General features: G+C 37.6%; 1 protein-coding gene across 1 annotated transcript in view; it reads right to left on the bottom strand.

Annotated features, from left to right (window-relative positions):
• Positions 1–22,436, bottom strand: part of PLXNC1 (plexin C1) — a 78,215-nt gene that overhangs the window by 1,920 nt on the left and 53,859 nt on the right. The window contains exons 15-30 of the mRNA XM_070946665.1: positions 20,435–20,528; positions 19,650–19,751; positions 18,609–18,712; positions 17,682–17,729; positions 17,262–17,362; positions 16,098–16,296; positions 15,342–15,488; positions 13,522–13,699; positions 12,273–12,376; positions 12,040–12,097; positions 8,383–8,414; positions 8,185–8,292; positions 7,498–7,661; positions 6,024–6,171; positions 4,530–4,670; positions 240–314 (exon numbers count right to left, since the gene is read on the bottom strand). Coding sequence (XP_070802766.1) covers positions 240–314; positions 4,530–4,670; positions 6,024–6,171; positions 7,498–7,661; positions 8,185–8,292; positions 8,383–8,414; positions 12,040–12,097; positions 12,273–12,376; positions 13,522–13,699; positions 15,342–15,488; positions 16,098–16,296; positions 17,262–17,362; positions 17,682–17,729; positions 18,609–18,712; positions 19,650–19,751; positions 20,435–20,528 — 1,803 coding nt within the window. The remainder of the gene's footprint in view (positions 1–239; positions 315–4,529; positions 4,671–6,023; positions 6,172–7,497; positions 7,662–8,184; positions 8,293–8,382; positions 8,415–12,039; positions 12,098–12,272; positions 12,377–13,521; positions 13,700–15,341; positions 15,489–16,097; positions 16,297–17,261; positions 17,363–17,681; positions 17,730–18,608; positions 18,713–19,649; positions 19,752–20,434; positions 20,529–22,436) is intronic.

The raw sequence follows: 22,436 nt of genomic DNA, 5'->3' as shown, positions 1-22,436 counted from the left end.
ACTTCCAGTTACTTTCTGTCCAGTTCCTCTCCCTCTCCCCTGTCCTAACTAGAAAAGCAGAGATAAGTATTGGGGGAGGGCCAAACAGGAATTTTAGAGTTGAAAATTGCCCACATATATCATGTGCATTGCTAATACAGTAACCACTTTCTTCCCTAATTGGAATGTTCCTGAGCCATTCTATGGCTATGCCATTCAGTAGCCCACAACTAGCCAGGCTAGATGATTGGGACTCTTACCTTATCAAAGTATCTTGCGATATATTGGTAAATTTTATTCAAGGCCTCGGCCTCATTAAACTCATTTTCATGTTTCTAGAAAAAAAAAGTTTGAGGAACTGTTTATATTTAAAGATACCATTATTATCCATAGCACAAAAAATGGTGAATAATAATTACAGTTGCAAGAAAAAGTATGTGAACCCCTTGGGATTACGTGGAGTTTTGCATGAATTGGTCATAAAATGTGCTCTGAACTTTATCTAAGTCACAACAACAGAAAAACACAGTCTGCTTAAAATAATACTACACAAACATTAGATGTTGCCATGGTTTAATTGAACATAACATGTAAACATTCACAGTGCAGGGAGGAAAAAGTATGTGAGCCCCTAGCCTAATGACTTCTCCAAGAGCTAATTGGAGCCAGAAGTGAGCCAAACTTGACTGCAATCAGTGTGATGATATTGGATGTGTTGCTGACAACTGTCCTGCCCTTTAAAAACACACACCTGTTTTGGGTTTACTGGTTTCAAGAAGCACTATCTGATGTGAACCATGCCTCGCAGAAAAGAGCTCTCAGAAGACCTACGATCAAGAATTGTTGACTTGTATTAGCCAACAGGTTGATGCCAGTTATCCAAGAGGTGATTCATGATGATCAAGCGGGATTTATAGAAGGCAGATTTATGAAGGACAATGTAAGGCAAGTTATAGATTTATTGGAATATCTTGAGAAGAACAAGCAGATCTCTGCAGTGCTGGTTTTCTTGGATGCAGAGAAGGCCTTTGATAGAGTGGACTGGAATTTTCTATTAAAGACTTTAAAAAAGATGGATTTTGGGGATCAATTTATACAGGCGGTTTCAGCAATCTATCAAGAACAAAAGGCACAGATTATTATTAATGGAAGTTTGACAACGGATTTTAATATCGAGAAAGGAACAAGACAAGGTTGTCCGTTATCCCCATTGTTATTTATTTTAACACTAGAGGTCTTGTTGAATACAATACGGGACTCGAGTACCTTGAAAGGTATAGTGATAAGGCAAGAGGACTACAGAATAAGGGCATTTGCAGATGATTTGGTTGTTACCCTAACACAGCCGATGGAATCAATAATCCAGATGAAAGACATTATAAAAGATAATGGTACAGTATCAGGATTTAGACTGAACCAGAAAAAAACTAAGATGATAGTTAAAAATATGACACAAGATCGAAAATACGAACTTGAAAGGAGGGCAGGTTTTGAGATTGTACCAAAGATTAAATATCTAGGAGTTCAGGTTGCAGAATCAAATATGAAATTGTTTCAAAATAATTATGAGGTGTTGTGGCGTGATGTACAGAAAGATAAAGAGACTTGGAAAAAACTGCAGCTGTCTTTACTTGGAAGAATAGCAGCAGTTAAGATGAACATTTTGCCAAGATTTCTTTTTTTGTTTCAAATGATTCCGGTGCTTAAAAGTGATAAACAATTGAAAGAATGGCAAAGTGGATTGAATAAGTTTGTCTGGAACGAGAAAAAACCGAGAGTGAAATTGAAAATTATGCAAGATGTTCCAGAAAGGGGAGGTCTTAAACTTCCGAACCTGCAATTATATTATGAAGCAGCAGCCTTGACTCAACTGAGTGATTGGTTTGGAAGGAAAAAGACTGGAATATTGAATATAGAAAGCTTTGATCTTGAATTTGGTTGACATGCTTACTTATTTTATGAAAACAAAGTGGATAAAGTATTTAAAAGCCATATACTTAGAGACTCCTTGATGAGAGTTTGGAAGAAGCACCGATTCAAATGGGATTACAAAATACCGCTATGGCTGGATCTTGGTCATATTGTCACTCGGGGGGTTTTTATATAAAGAAGTTCTTTTTACAGATGCGGGCAGATAGCAACTGAAGACATTAGAGACACTGTTGGATGAAGGGATTAATTTAACTTGGTTACAGTATAATCAACTTCAATTGAGGTGGAAAGAGGACCAAAAAACTGGTATAATGATGCATGAGAAGGAATTGGTTAGACATAAAAGAGAAAGGTCCAATGCATATTAAAAGGCTTTATTATGTTTTGTTAGAAAGGGATTCAGAAACTGAACTGGTTAAAGATTGCATTATTAAGTGGGCACAAAATTTTGCAGAACCAGTGATGTTGGAAACATGGGAAAAAATTTGGGTTCAGAATGTTAAATTTACACAGTCGCAGAATTTGAGGGAAAATTTTTATAAAATGTTTTATAGATGGCATTTAGATCCTAAGAAATTGTCGTGCATGTACCCTAATGTTCAACCAAAGTGTTGGAGATGTGACTGCTTAGATGCTACATATTATCATATTTTGTGGACTTGTAAGAAAGTGAAGGCTTTTTGGATAAAAATTTGGTGGGTTATGCAGAATGTTTTGAAGAAAAAAATTCAGTTTTCTCCACAATTGTTTTTATTGGGTATAGTTAAGGGTTTTACACTGGGTGAAATAAAGTTGATATTGTATATGATAACAGCAGCAAGATTACTGATAGGTCAATATTGTAAAAATGAAGCTGTGCCCACTATCGAGGAATGGACTTTGAAGATGGCCAGTTTTGCAGAGATGGCGAAGATTTCAGCATATCTAAAAGATCACTCACAAGAGACTTATGAATGGGAGTGGAAAAAGTGGATAGATTATGTGCAGAACAAATATCAGACTAGGAAGTATCAGATAGCTTTTAACTGAAAGTGTTATATAAAGATAGAAATATTTGAATTTTGTGAAGATGAAAAATATATTGGGGATGGAGGGGTTCAAGTTTTATAAAAAGGGGATTTTGATTTGGATTATATTCTATGGAAGTCCGGGGGGGAGGGGTGGGTTAGGGGGGGTTGGGGAGGCTAGGGAGGGTTGGGGGGAGGAAATGGGGAGAAAATGTAATTGTAAAACTTTTCCAATAAAAAAAAAAAAGAAGAATTGTTGACTTGCATGAAGCTGGAAAGGGTTAAAAAAGTATCTCCAAAAGCCTTGATGTTCATGTGTCCACGGTAAGACAGACTGTCTACAAATGGAGAAAGTTTAGCACTGTTGCTACTCTCCCTAGGTGTGGTCCTCCTGTAAAAATGACTGCAAGAGCACAGCGCAGAATGCTTCATGAGGTAAAGAAGAATCCTAGAGTGTCAGCTAAAGACCTACAGAAATCTCTGGCACATGCTAACATTTTTGTTGACATATCTACAATAAGGAAAACATTAAACAAGAATGGAGTACATGGGAGGACACCACGGAGGAAGCCATTGCTGTCCAAAAAAAATATTGCAGCACGTTTGAAGTTTGCAAAAGAGCACCTGGATGTTCCACAGCCCTACTGGCAAAATATACTGTGGACAGATGAAACCAAAATTGAGTTGGTTGGGAAGAACACACAACACTCTGTGGAGAAAAAAAGGCACAGCACACCAACATCAAAACCTCATCCCCACTGTAAAACATGGCGGAGGGAGCATCATGGTTTGGGGCTGCTTTGCTGCCTCAGGGCCTGGACGGATTGTTGTCATTGATGGGAAAATGAATTCCAGAGTTTATCAAGACATTTTGCAGGAAAACATACGACCATCTGTCTGCCAACTGAAGCTCCGCAGAGGATGGGTTATGCAACAGGACAATGACCCAAAGCATACAAGTAATTCAACAAAAAAATGGCTTCAACAGCACAGAATACGCCTTCTGGAGTGGCCCAGTCAGAGTCCTGAACTCAACCCGATTGAAATGCTGTGGCATGACCTTAAGAGAGCGATTCACACCAGACATCCCAAGAATATTGCTACACTGAAACAGTTTTGTGAAGAGGAGTGATCCAAAATTACTCGAGATCGTTGTGCAGGTCTGATCTGCAACTACAGGAAACGTTTGGTTGAGGTTATTGCTGCCAAAGGAGGGTCAACCAGTTATTAAGTCCAAAGGTTCACATACTTTTTCCTCCCTGCACTGTGAATGTTTACATGTTATGTTCAATTAAACCATGGCAACATCTAATGTTTGTGTAGTATTATTTTAAGCAGACTGTGTTTTTCTGTTGTTGTGACTTAGATGAAGTTCAGAGCACATTTTATGACCAATTCATGCAAAACTCCATGTAGTCCCAAGGGGTTCACATACTTTTTCTTGCAACTGTACAAGTAAACATAGAAAGACAAAGGAAAATATTACTGGAACCTTTGATATGTGTCTGAATAAATTCATTAATGGGAATTGTCCTTTAAATACGGTAAGATACAACTCCATTTACAATATACGTTTAAGTTCCAACTACAGCAGAAATAATAGATAGATACCTGTGATTCCAGAATTAAAAATTCTTCCAGCTCTGCTCTGGGCAGTGGAGGCAAATCCCTTATTGCTTTATAGAAAGCTTTAACTTCCTCTTTATAAAGTGGTATATCCTTAGCATACAGAAGTTTATTTGTTGGCGCTTCCTTTGAGGAGGAAGAAGAAAAGACAGGTCATAAAAGTTAGCAAGATGCCTCATTTGTCAGTGAACCCATTGTATTGTCAAAATTAGGGAACAATCAGTTCTGGTCATCAGTCATATCAGGCAATCTTGGTGAACATAATAGACTATTTGCAGATTTACAACCATTCTCTGAAATTCCTGAGTACAACGTTTTAGGAAAAGTGTCTTATGGGACATCAGGGCCACCAGTGTCATTGGAATAGTCTTCTAGCCAGCAGGCAAATACATGTCTGGTTCTTGCCAGGTGCACCAAAACTTTCCTAGGAACAGCGACAGAAGAATTGGGAAGCTCAGAAAACTAGCATGAAGTCCTTTTCAGGATACAAAGGAAAGATAGGGCAGTTGGTCAGCCCTAGAAGAGAAAGGGGCTTTTGCATCTGGTCCCAACTTCTGATAGTGTGATTCCCCCACCCCATTTGTGCTCTGGGCACCCTCCTGCCTATGAGTCCTTTCTTATAAAAGCAAACTTTGCTTGTGCTAAATGTGGCCCTTTCTCAAACTTATCATCACAAGATTTGATAACAATTCATGCAAAATGATCAGAGTTTTCTGGTAATTAGGAAAAATTAATAATTTGTTCACACAAACTGGGCTGAACTGGCTAGATAGCATCCCGTGTGATCCTAGTCTAGCAGACATCATATCAGGAAGCTAGGTAAGAGCTTGTGAAGCTAATACATTTCTCTATGCAGGTTATGAAGCTATTCTAAAAAAAAACTATGGACATAGAAGGTATGAAACTATGCTCCCAAAAGAATGTGGACATGGCTCAGGAAATATTTTTTCAGTGAGTCAAATTTAAAGATGAAATGACCATTTTCAATAGGAATAGTATAGTGCTTGGAAGACTGTAATCCTGTTAACTCACTTATCTGAAAGTTAGTTCTGGACAACTTAACAGGACTTACTTTTTAATCCTGGTTTCTCTCTGAGCTTGGTTGTTTGCAAAATCCACACTAATTAGTACTCATGATGCTACCTAGTTGGGTAATGAAATGTCTGCAAGCAAACAACCAAACTCAGAGAGCACCAAGAATTCCTCTGTAAACCCAAGAATGACAAAGATCAATTCAGCCAGAGTTCAGTTGTTTATTTGCTAACGCACAATAGACAGAATCTTGCTAGACTGAATCCTTACTACTATTATACTAACAAGATGCTAGGGAGTGACTATCCTAACTCACTTCCTCTGTCTCCTATCCAGTTTCAGACTGGGCTGCCTCTTGCCTCCCCACCTCCCATTCTGAATATGTTCCCTCCTTCCTGGGAAACTTAAAAAAGAGATTCTTGGTATGCATGAAAAATAAGACGCTACCTTTCCCAAATGTTGCTCTGACAGAGAAAATGCATCCATAAATGCTTGTGCAATGACTGACAGGCAGCCATCTATATGTGGAGTCTTTTTAATATCAAAGACAAATTGAGGATTCTTCAGAATATTCACCCAGAATCGAAGAGGCAGACTAGACAAAAAAAGTATTTTAAAAAGTTATATTGAAATAAATATAAATCCTTCATCTAAATCCTTCATCCTGCAAAATCTAGCAAATATTTATTGTAAAAAAACACTAACCAAAAGTAATATAAAAATCATTTTACTGTCAATTGATGAACACATTTTCAACATGCCCTGCAGTGCTAATAATTTCTGAAATTGTTATGTGTGTATGCATGCATGCATATATGTATGTATTCAGTTCACACAATTTCTTTGCGATTCTGGATGGCTTACAATTTTTTTAAAAAAAGAATAATATTAGAGATACAAATAAAAAGGGACCATGGCTGACTGAAGAACAATACATCCAGCTATTCAGCATACACAATTTGCTTTGGGGAACAACCATGTTTTTAAAAGTTTCATAGATTTTTAAAAGTTTCCAAGGGTGAATGCTCCCTGAATGACTGGAAAGATGTTCCAAAGCCCAGGCACTGCAACAGAATAGCATGCTTCCTCAGTCCCACAAGATGGCACTGTTTAATCTTTGGGGCTCAAAGCACAGCCACCTTGCTTGCTCACACTGGATGGGCAGAAACAATTGGAGATAAGCAACCTCTCAGAAAGCCAGGCCTAAGCCAGGCCAAGTACTTTTTTCCACTTCTGCATTCTTGAAACTGTGGCTTCTGGATGGTTTTTAAAAGAGGTCCAATCCAGAGCATGTTATAATAATCTAATTGTGAAATGACTGGTTAGTAAGTGACTATCTGAAGGGCCTCATAGTTCAGGAAACTGGTGCATTAGAGACTCTTCAAGCAGGAACTGAGAGTCCAGGAGGAACCCCAGATTTCACACCATCTCAAATGGGGAAGTACATCTGACTGCAAGTTAGTATATTGGGGGAGGGGCTTGAGTAAACATAGCAACTTGGTCTTCTCAAGACTGAGACTAAGTCAGTTTACTCCATCGTATCCATATAGCCTGCAAGCATTAGGCTAGGATTTTAATGGTGTTACTTTGCTAATTCAGTCAATATATAACTGGAGTGATAATACTTGACCTCAAACTGACAGTTGACCTTACCCAGCAGTTTTATGTATATTTTAAACTTGACAATTTCATGTATTATAGAATGGAAGAGAGCCTGTAGTACCTAAGAAGTCCTCCCAATTAACATCAGTTGATACTAGCTGCACAGAAATTCTATCTGAGCTAATAGGCTTGTTCACTTCCTAAGGAGTCACAGAATCAAATTCACTCTAAATAATCCCCCAGAACCACAAACAACTTTATCTGCCAAAAAGCAAGAATATTCTATATGCTGCCAAATTACAGTGGGCACATAAATTACCTGTTGGTTTTCCATATATGGACCACATCAGGATCTGTAATTTTTTTATTTTCAGCCTGAGCATCCAGAAAATCAAAAAAATATTTAATAGCAACTGGGGCTTTATTGTTGGGCAAATTCCAAATGCTTCTGAAGAGCTTTTCAACAGTTGAGTGGATAGCAACCTGTGACAAAACAAAACAAAAAATTCATTACTGTGTGTGTGTGTGTGTGTGTGTGTGTGTGTGTGCGCGCGGGCGTATGTTCATCTAGGAAAATTGACCCAATATATGTGATTTTCCTCAATCACCATTCCCACAAACACTTTATCCTCAATCATTTGATCAAGTGTCATGAAAGCAGCCTTTCTTAGAGCTCCTCTATGTGTAATTGAGACTCCAATGAATCTCAACTTATGTAAGTGAAAGAGGAAGCCTTCTTATATATATGGATGCACACAACCATGATTTAGTGCATAATTATACTTAATTATGTATTTAATAAGGTCAGTATTCAATTATATGTAAAGCATTTCCAAAATGCTGTTGCTTTACATATGAAATAGAAAGTTTTGTCATATATTCCTTTCCCCAGTGCTTTTTAGCTTTCACATGCAAACAAGTCATTTTGTAAGTTAACAGAATATACACTAAATAATTATAGCATTATAGCATTCTTTTACAATAAGAAATAAAACTTTGGAGTCACCTTAGTAGAGAGAAGTTTAGTGAGATACATTTCTTTGACTTTAAATTTTTGTTTTCCTTTATGTTTTGCATTCTGTGTTTCTTTGGCTGCTTCTGCATCTGGTAATATCTGTAAGAAAGGTTTACACAGATGTTCATGGAAATGCTGCGATTAAGGAGCTAAACAAATGACTAATTACTAGGTATTAAGCTGACTTACCAGATGGCAATAGTCCTCAGAATATTCTCCATCTGGTCAACATGGTGAAGAGGGGGGAAAAAGGGTAAACTGAATGTACACATAAAGATCAAGCTATGACCTAGAAAGTAGGCTGATGCTCAGGAAAAATTCACTGAAACATGCATAGTTAGCTAAATTTATTCTTATTCAGATTACTGCCAATGTAGATGGTAAGATCTTTAATCGTGGTAGTCCTTCCTATTAACTGGTACCATTAATATTTAAGTGGAAATAGATGCTTGCTTACAAATATCAGAAAATAGTAATCCCAACATCTCGTCCTCGACTGATGTTATGTAATGCCAGGTCGGTAATTAACAAAGGCCCCCTCATTTGTGCTCTTATTGTGGAGTGGGGTGTAGACCTGGCTGGGATTACGGAGACCTGGTTGGGCCAGGAGGGGGGGTTCCCCTAGTTGAAATCAGCCCTCAAGGCTTCCGTGCATTTCATCAGCCGAGGGCCCAGGGGAGGGGGGGGGAGTAGCGGCAATTATTAGAGAAAGTCTTTGTCCGAGGGAGGCCACTGTTCCTCAGATAGCCGGATGTGAGTCCCTTTTTGTGAAGTGGGGTCGTGGGGTGCAGATGGATTTGCTGACTACGTATCTGGCTCCCTGCCACATGGTGGCGACCCTGCCCGAGCGGCTCGACGTGATTGCCGGGGTGGTGGTTGATACCCCCAGATTTATTGTTATGCGGGATTTCAACCTGCCATCCATCGGTGAGACATCAGAGGTGGCTCGGGAGTTTATGGCTTCCATGACGGCCATGGACCTGACCCAGTTAGTGCAAGGCCCCACTCACACAGGGGGACACACTCTGGACTTTATTTTTATTTCTGGTCAGTGGCTGAATGATCTTGGTAGAGGGGACCTAGACATTAAACCCTTGCCATGGACAGATCATTCGCTCCTTCGCTTAAACTGTCAAGCCGCTTCCCCCCACCGCAGGGAGACGGAACTGACTAGATGGTTCCGTCCCAGGCGCCTGATGGATCCCGAAAGGTTCCAGATGGAGCTTGGGCTGTTTCCTGAGACTCTGGCACACGACTCGACTGAAGACCTGGTGGCCGCTTGGGATAGTGCGGCCGCAGGGGCTTTGGACTGTATCGTGCCTTTGCGGCCTCTGACCCAATGCCAATCTCAATTGGCTCCTTGGTTCTCCGAGGAGCTGAGAGAGATGAAGCGCCGGAAAAGACGCCTAGAGAGTGTTTGGAGGACTAGTCAATCCGAATCTGACCAGACACAGGTGAGGTCTTATATCAAGACCTACCTAGTGGCGATAAAAGCGGCAAAATCTAACTATTTTTCCGCTCTTATCGCATCTGCAGAGAACCGCCCAGCTGCTCTGTTTAGGGTGACCCACTCCCTCCTTTGAGTGGAAGTGCGGGAAGATCCCTTGTAGGCTCGAGCTGAAGATTTTGTGCAATTCCTGCATGATAAAGTCCTCAGATTCGGGAAGGCTTGGACTCCGACTGGGTGAGTCGGGGAGGGAGACGGGGGTGAGTCTTGAGAATATTATCTGGGAAGAGTTTGACCCTGTGGCTTCCGAGGACATGGACAGGATTCTGGTGGGCTTAGTGCTGCCACATGTTTATTGGACCCGTATCCCTCCTGGTTGGTACTGGCCTCCCGGGAGGTTACACGAGGCTGGCTCCAGGGGATTTTAAATGCTTCTTTGAGTGAGGGTGCCTTTCCCGCCACCTTGAAAGAGGCGATGGCGAGGCCCCTCCTCAAGAAGCCATCCCTGGACCCGGCTGTATTAGCAAATTACCGTCCGGTCTCCAACCTTTGTTTTGTGGCGAAGGTTGTCGAGAGTGTGGTGGCATGACAGCTACCCCGGTACCTGGAGGAAGCTGTCTATCTGGACCCGTATCAGTCGGGCTTCAGGCAGGGGTACAGCACAGAAACAGCATTGGTCGCGTTGGTGGATGATCTCTGGAGGGCTCGGGACAGGGGTTGCTCCTCTGTCCTGGTCTTGTTAGATCTCTCAGCGCCTTTTGATACCATCGACCATGGTATCATGCTGCGTCGGCTGGAGGGCTTGGGGGTGGGAGGCACCGTGCTGCGGTGGTTCTCCTCCTATCTCTTCGACCGGTCGCAGTCTGGGTTGGCAGGGGGGCAGAGGTCGACCTTGAGGCATCTCGTTTGCGGGGTGCCGCAAGGGTCGGTCCTCTTGCCGCTCCTGTTCAACATTGCTTTGGGGTGGAGTTCCATCAGTACGCTGATAATGCTCAGCTTTACATCTCCACCCCAAACCACCCAAATGATGCCCTTGATGTGATGTCCCGCTGCCTGGAGGCCATGCGGGTCTGGATGGGGAGAAATAGGCTCAAGCTCAACCCTTCCAAGACTGAGTGGCTGTGGCTTCCGGAGTCCCGGTATAGTCAGCTGGTGCCATCGCTGACTATTGGGGTGAATCTTTGCTCCCCACAGAGAGGGCTCGTAATCTGGGTGTCCTCCTGGACTCACGGCTGTCTTTAGAAGAGCATATGACGGCCGTAGCCAGGGGGGCTTTTTATCAGGTTGGCCTGATCCGCCAGTTGCGTCCCTTTCTGGACCAGGAAGCCTTGCGCATGGTCACTCACGCCCTCGTCACCTCCCGTCTGGACTATTGTAATGCTCTCTACATGGGGCTCCCCTTGAAGAGCACTTGGAGGTTCCAACTGGTCGAGAATGCAGCTGCGCGGTGGTTATAGGTGCACCTCATTACGCCCATGTAACACCTCTCCTCCGCGAACTGCACTGGCTCCCAGTGGTCTTCTGGGTGCAATTCAAGGTGTTGGTCACCACCTTTAAAGTGCTCCATGGCATAGGACCAGGATATTTACAGGACCGCCTTCTGCCACCAATATCCTCCCACCGACCAGTCCGCTCCCACAGAGAGGGACTCCTCAGGATACTGTCGGCCAAGTTATGTCAGCTGGCAATACCCAGGAGGGCCTTCTCTGTCGGAGCTCCTGCCCTTTGGAATGAATTGTCCCCGGATATTCGTAACATCTCTGACCTCCGGGTCTTTCACTTTGCCCTCAAGACCCTACTGTTCCGACAGGCAGGGCTGTCTAACTGAATGATTTTAAATTGGGTTTTAATATTGGGTTTTTAAAATTTGGCCAAAACTATGTAATGATTTTAATTAATTTTAACTATGATATTGTATATTTATGTTTTTAATCTTGGCTGTACACCGCCCCGAGTCCTTCGGGAGAAGGGCGGTATATAAATAAAATTATTATTATTGTTATTATTATTAACATCTGGAGGGAGTAAATTGAGTAACAATTGGTTTTCAATTAGTTTTTCAAAATCGGGTTTGCCAGGACTTCTATGAGTTGATTTTTGCAAGGCATGAAGTATACAATTTGTCTTTCATTTTGTTTGATTCGGAGAGAATTGAAATCCTGGACTGGGCAAATGAGCTTCTTAAAATCATAAAGCTGCCCAAAATTGAGAACAGAATATTTAATTTTTCTTCAGTTAAATAATTTTAGTTCTTATCATATTACTGTATATCTAAATTGGTTCTATATTCTCAGTTCATATGAACTTCTGAATTATAATTCAATTATAAGTTAAAGAATTACCACAAACTTAAAATTTCAAAAATACAATATATTATATAAATATGTTACTTATTTTACCAGCTGATATATCTTGATATATCTTCTTAAATACTTTCATTGTTGCTCCATCTGAAATCTGAAATCATACAATAAAGCATCTTTCTTACTTTTCTTGAAATCTGTATCAAATTGTCATACTTTACATATGCTCTGTATGTTAACAAAATGAAAATGCATGTTATAAATTAACATCTGCCTAATACTCCTCTAACAAAGGCAAATTTTCAACACATTTGGATGTTTATTCTTACCCCATAATGACCTATGGTGTTCAGTTTAGTAACTCCATTTTCTAAAATTACGGAGGAACCATCTACATCCAGAAGTTCTTTTGCTTGGGAACCTGATTCAAGAGCTGACAACACAAATAAAATAGTTAATCTGCGCTTAGATTTAAAAAGCCTTTTCCTGTTAAGTTAAAGCAATATATTATGTGAAGCAAAAGTTATTCTTTTTGTATAGTATTGTTTATTTTGTACGGTTCACATAAAAGATGTTGCTTACAATTGTATCACATTTCTTCTTCGCTTTCTTTATCACAGTAGAATTTTGTGAAAAACTTCAAAGTGACTATGCAAGTGTGCTATTGTCACTGCTGAAGGGGATATTATCAGTATATATTCTAGGTCAACAAAAATTGCTACACTATTTGTAGCATTGTTCTAACACACTACTTGTGTCCAATGCTACATACTTGCTAACTGATGCAATTTAGAATTTTTATGATAAGATCAATTTTATTTGATTTTTATCACTTTCCATTTCTATGTAACAACCTGGATGGCTAGTAACTTATAAAAAACACAGAACAAAATAAAGTTCAGAACCAACAATGTATTAAATCCTAACATGATAACTGAGAAAAGCCCAACATATCACGGACTCCAACTAACCTCCCAGCCCATGGAATCAAATCCAAGCCTTAGAACATTCTGACAAATCAGCTGGGTCATGGTCAGTCTAATCTCTATGGCTGCAATAGAAAAGGATCACTTTCTGAGTCCTGCAAGATGACATTCTGTAACTGATGGGACTGATAACATGCCTGATGGAAGCAACTGGGGAGAGGCAGATCTACAAATAAAGCTCCAGACTGTGGAGGGTTTTGTTTGTTTGTTCAATTTATATAGCCTCCCCGCCCCAAGACATGCTTCTTATAGGTGACAATCAGCACCTTGAATTGTATCTGAAAGCACTCAGAAAGCAGTGCAGCTAAGCTATAACAGGGGTGCATTTCTATTGTACTTTTTCAGCAAAAAGCCACAAATGTATTTACAAAAAAAATGCAAGACATATTCAGGTAATAAATTATACTAAATAACTTCAATAGGTTAATCTTATAGTTCATACATTAAATAGTGAAATAATAATTTTTTGTTTTTAAAAATGCAAACAATACTATTTAAAGTAAATAATAAAAACAATTATATAGTTGTGGAGAAACAAAAACAAAAAGCTATTTTTGAATTTATAACTAGTATAGCACTATTAGTATCTTACTCAGGCCCATTTCTCTTAGCTGGAGACCATAGAGGGATCCGTTCTTGTTCAGAAAGGCCTGTAGGATCTTCTCTTTGACCTGTCCAATGGTGTCACAATCCAATATTTTAACTTGGATATTCTGAGTAGCGCCACTGGACTCATTTTCTTGGATATTTTCAAAGACAACATTTAATACCTGGAAAAGTGTGAATATTCATTCAAAGTGACTTAAAAGTTGAAACTGGATAGAAAATACACATAATAAGGATTATTAGGAATACTTAACAGGAAGAATGGCATTCACTGATTTCTAAATTATTATCATACTTCACATTTCTCTTGGATAAACCTCCAAATGCACATTCTTCTTTCCTCAGATACATACACAATGAACAACCTTCACACACAATCTTTCCCTGTTTTCTTTATTACTTCTATGTCCTATCACTGCTTGTCCAATGTTTTCATTCTGACAAGGGTTTCCCTCTTTCCATAATTCATTCTCTGCAATTCTTTTTCCTATATGGTCCAGTCTAGATTTTGTCAGATAAACTCCATAAAATTCACCATCTCCAAGCTTTCAGAGTAGTAGTTATGGCTAGTACTTATATCCTGTAGTATTTATTTAGGGTAGTACTTATTACAGTAAACTCCAGTAATTCAAGATAACAAATGACAGTTTGCTGAGATTTACTTTATTATATTCTCAAATCTACAGCTAAAGAAAAAACAATCACCAGGGCTTTTTACAGACACATAGGAAGTAATCCATGGGCTTTTTAGAATTCTGATCATGCTGCCCATCTTCAGACAAAACTACAACTTGGCCTTAGGCTGTACAAATACAAACCTGCTCTTCCCTTTTCTCACTTTCCTTTCCTTTGTGGTTATTTTTCTAAATAAGTGGTTTAGAAAAGCAATTTCACAGGAAACCCATAGTATTTGATAATGAATATTCCCAGGGCTAAAGAATGAGGTTATCCTGTCAAACCTCTCCGTAGCTGACCTTTTCCACATGAAGAAAATGAGCACCAGGTGGTACAACTAAGATGGAACAAACTATCAGAATAGTTTTTGCATTCTCCCACAGCTCTGAACTATTTAGATCACCTTGAGCATATTGGAAGGGAATTGTTTACAACACCACAAAAACCATGGATACATAAATAGCTCTCTTTCTTTAATTTCCAATATTATGCTTTCCTCTTACCATTCACAGAGATAAATGTCATATCACTTTTTTCAGTGACGTAGTAACTTTGAACAATTACCAAATGAACTGTTGTATGTCAAGGCCTACCTGTGTAGTCGAGTGTATGAATAACATGCAACCCTGCATCCTTGATAAGAAGGATGGTATTATGTACATATTTTGAAAATTGCTTCCTGTTGAAATGACTGATTTGTGGGTGGTGCAAACCACTAAGCATAGTTTCAGAAACAGAATGATAAAATAATTCCACTGAGCTTTATGCTACCTCTGACCTATACTGTTGATTGTGTTGAGATACTTATTACCACAAAGACAGGATTGAAAAGATGAAATAAATACTTGGAGAAAATTTTATAGAATGGAACTGTTTTCAATTTTCTGGGGCTAATTCATCTTCAACAAAAAATATAAAAATAATATAATAATTCTTTGCCCATTTCCATAACTAGATGAATAGATACTAAGGTACATTAAATACCTGTCAATTAAATTAAGTTAAAGGGTTAACCTTTCTTGGCACTGAATCTTGATTTTTAAAATACATCATGCAAAGCCTTTATTGGAATATATGCTTCTTTCATACAAACTGTCCTGGTTCCAGTCATAAAGTCATTAGGTAACATACCACTGTGCTGAATTCAGGCGCTTGCCACAGTAACCAGTCTTCATTTAGTGTGTATAGGGCCTTGCAAGATATTGCATCCACAGGACCCTTGATAATCCTTTGATTTAAAGTTGTTACAAGTAAAAAGAATGGTTCCCCAACTGTTTCCTATGAAAGAAAATGAAACACACTTATTTTCTTTTGTTACATGTCTTTGCAATTGTTTAATGAATGTGCTGTGAAAAAGAAGGAAAGGGAAAGTATTAAGTATGCCCCAGTTGTAGTTCAAATCCGTTTTGAAAAATATGCATTTTCAATTCACACAAAACTTTGAAACCAAACTATTTCTTTGAATCTATATTTGGCATATGAATGCTGAAAAGCTGTAACTAATATGATACTTGTATGTAATAAATTAAATTAACATGCAGCTGATCAGATTTTTTCCCCCTCATGTCAAAGTGGCTTCTGCAGGAAATATTCAGGAATGTTTAAAGTAATAGATTACTTATGCCTCGTGTATCAATCTGAATTTATTTAATTCATTAAGAACACCAAGTTTATGAAATTTAATTTAATTAAAATAAGAGGCTGTCTGCAGAGCTTGTGCCAGCAGTCCACAGTGTCAAAATAAAGCAAAATAAAGTCAAAATAAAGTGGGTGATCAAGGCTGCTAGGAGACCGTGGAAAATGTGAGCAGGAAAATCTGCATGCAAATAAACCAGTCTCTTGCTCACTGATGCTATATAGCGAAAACATATAATATATAATACTTGCCCGAAGGAAACCAGAAAGGCAAACTGACATCCAGTTTGTAAGCAGCTTTTCTACTACTGATTCTGTGCGCCTTAGCATCAGCTTAGGTTGCATATTGCTAGACTGCTCCATCAAATCTTTTGTCAAAACTTCTAGAATATTAGTTAAATAGACTAGATTGGTCTGTAGTGCAATTGTCAAAAAAGATGCAAACAAGCATCTGTTTAAAAAGAGAAAAAAAAACAGGTTAACAATAATTCTGCATGTTAGGAATCTGAATTATTACCTTATAATAACACCACTAGCTTGATCCAAACTCACTCACATCTTGTCATGTGCCATACAAAAACATGAGATGATTTCTGGAACTACTAAATATAAAGGGTCTAGAACACAGAATAAATAGAGTTGGAAGGGACCTTGGAGGTCTTCTAATCCAACCCCCTGCTCGAGCAAACAAATAGTTGTCCGATCTCAGACAAATAGTTGTCCGAACTCTTCTTATGAACCTCCAGTGTTGGAGCATTCACAACGTCTAGAGTCAAGAAGCTTCTTGGATAGGATTGATAATCAAAGGTAGCCTAGTACATCTAAGAGCAGAGCATTTATTGGCAAGGTCACGAATTAAGGCTAGAAATATAAACAAAATCTGTACTGTTTACAGAGTTAAGAATCTGAATATTATGAATGTAAACTCTGTTAGCCATTATACAGGTGAAGAAAAGGATAGGAAGCATAAAACTAATGCTTATCAATAAACACCTGTGTTTTGTTCAGACAATAAAACTGGTTATTTTTCAATCACCTAATGGCTCAAATTATATAAATTATGCAACAGAAAATTAACCTGCAGAACTTTTTCACATCTGAATTGGAATAAAAAATGGCTTTATTATGAATAATATAAATGCCTTATTTCCAACATCAACATCAGTTGGGAAGTATTCACACAATCTCCCAAATGCAAAGGCTAGATGAAAGTGAAATTATTAATTGATAAGACTTATATGGCTTATCATAACACAGGGTGACATATTCTATTCAAGATGAGAAGACTTTTCCAAAAGTGAAGAAATCAACAAGTAGGAAGGCACTTTCAAAAAATATTTTGACTATTTTAACCCAAAAAATCACGATTTGTCCCCAGTTTTATACAACTTGCAGAATTTAAATTTTATAGCATACCTATCTTTTATATCAAAGGTTTTCTGTTTTTCAAGAATGTGAATCAGCGTAACAAGAAATTTTTTGTTACAAATTAATGCATATAGACCCTGGTCTTTGCTCTGAAAGAAATGAAAGACATAAATGACATTATTGTTCACCTATTTTTAATGTCGTATATATTTAATTCTTAAAACTGCAAAAATCATACTCTGATATTTAGAAATCCTGCTATAGATATTGATGTTACAAGAAATACAAAGGAGATGGATAAAGGAACACATTATTCCTCTGAGTAAAACTTCTCAGAGTTCTTGCAATATCTGTCCCAGCTTGGATATGCAATATTTGTAGATTTTGTACAAAAATCTATATCTTAGAAATATTTTTTAAAAGCATAACAAACTTAAAAGAATGAAAAATATAGGTACTTATACTTACTAGAGGTTCATTAGAGTCTTCAATAAATATAGACGAAATACCTATAGCCTAAACAAAAAAATTGTGAATACAACATTAAACATTTTCTAAACATTTGCAGCATAAATATAAAGATGATGCTGATTTTGATGAGGTGTAATGATGTATTCTGAATGTTCCCTCTCTAAACTACAAATGAAAGTAATCTGAAAATTCTTAGAAACCATGGGCTTTGTAAATTAGCTGCATACTGAAAACTACTTGTTCAGTAATCATTTCTTAAGAAAAGAAAAACAAAACTAATGCTGATTCAAAGCTGAAATATTTGTCATTTGAAACCCTTTTACTCACCCTACATCATCACAGAGGATGGAAACTGATTGGGGTGGGGGGGGCACCAGGATATACTGACTCTTTCTATAACAGGAAAGGTCTCACTATTCAAAAAAATGAAGAAATAAACAAGAACTTAGCAACTTTAAGACTGGCCAGGGAATTCTGGGAGTTGAAGTCCACAAGACTTAAAGTTTCGAGACCTCTGATCTAAAACACTGCCATATTTGTCCTTTTTTAAAATACCAAAGATTTGCATATGTTGAGAAGGAACCCTGAATTTCACTTCTATTTTTATTATCCCTATTCCATCACCTTGAAGGAAGATGATACTTTGCAAATGGATTGATGAATTAGAAAAACTTTTTCAATTGCAAACTGAATGATCATTGGCATTTTAAAATTGTAAGATTCAAAGCAGATCCTTATCAACTATCTGATTTGTGAAATGTTGGTTCTTTCTCCAGATGTTATTTTTGTGTTGTGTGGTCTATTTTATTTTTGAAAAAAATGAAACTATGCATTATCTAGAGTTTTAATGGAGTTGGGCAGGTTACATTTAATAAATTAAAATACATTATTTCAATTACTTGTTTGTTGTAGACAATCATTTACCTCTGGGAAAAATGTCCTAAGAACAAAATGTTTATAATCAAGAAATGGAATTGTTCCAAAGCTATCAACTATATCCAATTCTTCAACTTGTAGTTCAATAAATCCTATAAAACAAAAAAGTCTGCTGTAGTGTTTATTTTTATAAAGTTACATTCTAATAACAATTTTCACTGTAATTCTGGAAAGAAATGATAAGGAAAGAAATGGTTATCAGTATGTGTGTTTGTGCATACATTTGTGTACATGTATTTATTTCTGTGGAATATACAAAACTATCTTTTTAATATGCAGATTTTTAAAATCCATTTTTGTATACAACACAGAAATGAACAAGGGATATCAAATGATTATTTATTGTAAGATCAGCAATAATACTCTGTGGAAAAGTTTAATCCAAACTCCAATAAAGACAACTATGCATTATGTGTCAGAACAGGCTCTTTCAATCACATGAAGATTTAAGATAAACGCATAAAAATAGTTTTTCTCTTAATATACAAAAACTTAGTATGAGATATTTAAGGAATGACTTTTGCTTTATTAAATTGGAGAAATCATGTGTTTTAGCTGTAGCTAAAGTTAACATTATTGCAAATGCATAAACCATTTGTCTAGTCTTAAGAAATTTCTTTGCACGTTATTTCTGATATTGGCAACATCTACATACATTTATCTATTACTGACCTCTTTCTATGAGAGTAGACCTTGTAGGTCTATTTATATTTGTTTATTTGTATATACAGTTCTTGTTTCCTACGAACAAGGGGAGATTGGCTAAAACGAGCACTGAAGTTTTGCAATAGTAAAGGTAGTTTATAAGACAATTTTACAAAGGGTTTTATAAAGAATATTAAAGGAATTTTGCAGAAAAAGATGTTTCCTCCACAATTCTGTCATGTAGTGTGGTAATGTAGGTACAAAACTAAATTTCTGTATTTGATACAATGATAAAACAATTGCATAAAAACAATGCAACAATTCTGGGGACTTTTATACCCAAGTGTCAATTCATTCACATGCATTCTGCTGATATAAATTTACCTTCCCGTATTTCTTTACGAAGTTCACATTCCAATAGTTCCAGATGTTCACTTAATTTTTGATTTAATTGTTTGGACTTTCGCTGGGTGACAAAAAATGCAACTAAAAAAAAATAACATTAAGCTAACAAGGTGTTATCATGCCATCTGTCCTAATACATACATACTTATAATTTGTTTTAAAAGGACAAAAATATCTGAAAACTGGTGCAGCTCAGAGTGGCCAAGTTTAAACTGACATTCAATATATTTAAATCAATATATTAAAAGTATCTGCAGGCTACAAAAAAAAACTAAAAATAATACTAGAACTGTAAGTAGTAGTAGAAGGCCTAAGCAAGCTCCACAATTTTGGGAGTATGGTTCTCCTTCCTCAAAAGCCTTCCTTTCTGTCATCTCACACTGTGGCAAATCTTGACAAGATTTGGAGGCCTCTGCCTAGGAAGGAAAATCCATAAAGTTCATTATATTGATGGAACTGAAGAATTTAGGTAATTCAGTCTGAGGCCTTGGAAAGGTTTTGCATATAGCAAGGGAGAGAAAAGAATAGAATGGATCATTAGTCAGATGCAGTATAAGCAGAACTTCTTGAGCTGTGAGATGATTATGGGTAAAGTGCTCTCTGATGACTCTAAGTGGGTTTAGCTGATGATTTGGGTGACTGGCAGAGCTTTGAGCTGTATCAAATGACTTGGTTTATTTTCATTTATTTTATTTTCATTGACTATCGTATGCAGCCAGTTTTGTAACAAATTAATGGATAGAGATAAGTATGCAGTTACTTACCCGCAATTACTATCGGGATTAACAAAAGAATGTAGAAGAATGAATAGTTTTTGTTTTCATTCGGAACTTCATACACAAAATTCCCTACCTTGACCTATGGATAAATAAGACATTGATTTAGATAATGTATATTATTTATATATTATATAATTATAGAAGATTGCAGTCAGTATATCCAGAATCTGCTATAGGGATAAAAGGAATTGGCATACTCTATATTTCCAAAATAGTTGATAGTAATTGTATTAATTTATTATATGACTCTTCTTTTATTAGTTTTATTATTTTTATATGAGGCTTTATATTCTGTAAGCCGCCTTGAGTCACCATGTGTGAATAGGCGGCAATATAAATCCAATCAATCAATCAATCAATCAATCAATCAATCAATCAATCAATGTTTTAAATGTATTTGATTATACTGTGATGATCTGGGGCAAGGCACAGAGGCAACACAGTCAGCTCCTTTATTGCACCAACTTTCACCTAAATGTTCCTACATTATGGCAAGCCCCAGAGCAAAGTGATCACACACACACAACACAAACACACACCTCCAGCAGCCTCTGGCTGCAAGTAGTCCAGCAAAATGGTGTGAGCACAATGGCTGCAAAGTAAGAAATGCAGCGGGGCAAGGGAATAAGTCAATGAGTCCAGGAAGCAAAGGAACATGGCAATGGTTTCAGGAAGCAAAGAAACAAGGCAATTAATCCAGGAAGCAAGAAATAAAGCAAGTCCAGGAAACTCCAAACATCGGCAATGGCACACAAAACTCCATGAATTCAGTGTTTGTTCCCAACAAACACACCTCCCCACAGTGTCTCCTTAAGATTCAATCCCCAGGTGTGCCTTGTGAAGAGGGGCGGGGCGCTCTCTTTCTGAGTCATCAGGTTGGCCTACATTGTTCTCACTTCCTCTCCACTCTCTGTGCTCGGGGATCAAGAGGGGGTGGTTCTTGCTCACCGCCTGAACTCCTTTGCTCCTCATTTCCACTGCCTAACCTCTGTTGGTCATCCTGGCCCCATTCCTCCCTGCTAGCAAGCTGTCCCACTCTTAAGGAGCCCTGGCCTGCCTCCTCCCAACATTCCCCTGAAGCCAATGAAGCTGCCCCCTCGGTTTCCCTTGGCTCCAGCTCTGGCTTGTTTTCCTCCTCAGATTCAGCATATTCAGGCTCTGGGGCATGACAGATATCTTGTTTTTGTACTTAGACAGCACTCAAGAAAAATATTATTGAAAGATAAAATGCACTTTCCAATTAAACAACGAGAGATCTTTCCTTGTTACAGAATAGTATGCAACGTAAGCAGAGGTCCAATTTCTTCTCTCTCAAAATGAAGAGCAGGTATCACATATGCTAAGCATAACAAATGCAGGTTACTTTTAAAATTTAGTGTGTAGATTTTCTGTTTATTTTACAAATTATAAATACTTTCCTGATTATATGGAAAATTGTAGAGAATTTATAGACATAAATTAGACTGAGGATCTATAGAGAGAGAAGCATACAGAAAAGGAGAAAAAACACAGGGTTAACTACTGAAATATTAAATTGTATAGATCAAGATAGGATACACTTTTATAACCTGAAAAACTAGAGAAAAGAAATGTAATACTAGAATTTATTCAGAGATTATTTTCTGCCAGTAAATATTGTCCAATTTTACAGGATTGTATTGCAATAATACATGTCATGATTAGTGACATCTGGTGTCTGGTTTCCTTGCTTTATTTAAGCACTTTATTAATTCATTAGTAAAGAAATAGAAAAGTGCTAAAAGAAATTTTGAGAAAGAGAAAGAAATTAAATATTTTACAAGACTTTATATAGATTCTAATACCTTTTGACTTTTTCACAATGTTTTGGAACCAGGGATAAGTAAAAGAAAGGACTGAAATGAAAAGAAGAGTTTAAGAGTTTATTAGATTTCTATACCGCCCTTCTCCCAAAGGGCTCAGGGTGGTGTACAGCCATATTAAAATATTACATAGATTTATAAAATTT

This window comes from Pituophis catenifer, unplaced genomic scaffold (genome assembly GCF_029215685.1).
Source record: "Pituophis catenifer annectens isolate HBS135680 unplaced genomic scaffold, rPitCat1.0.hap2 SCAF_7, whole genome shotgun sequence".
In the NCBI taxonomy this organism is placed as follows: Eukaryota; Metazoa; Chordata; class Lepidosauria; order Squamata; family Colubridae; genus Pituophis; species Pituophis catenifer.
Note: the sequence above shows the minus strand (reverse complement) of the source record. Positions and strands in the feature narration are given on the sequence as shown.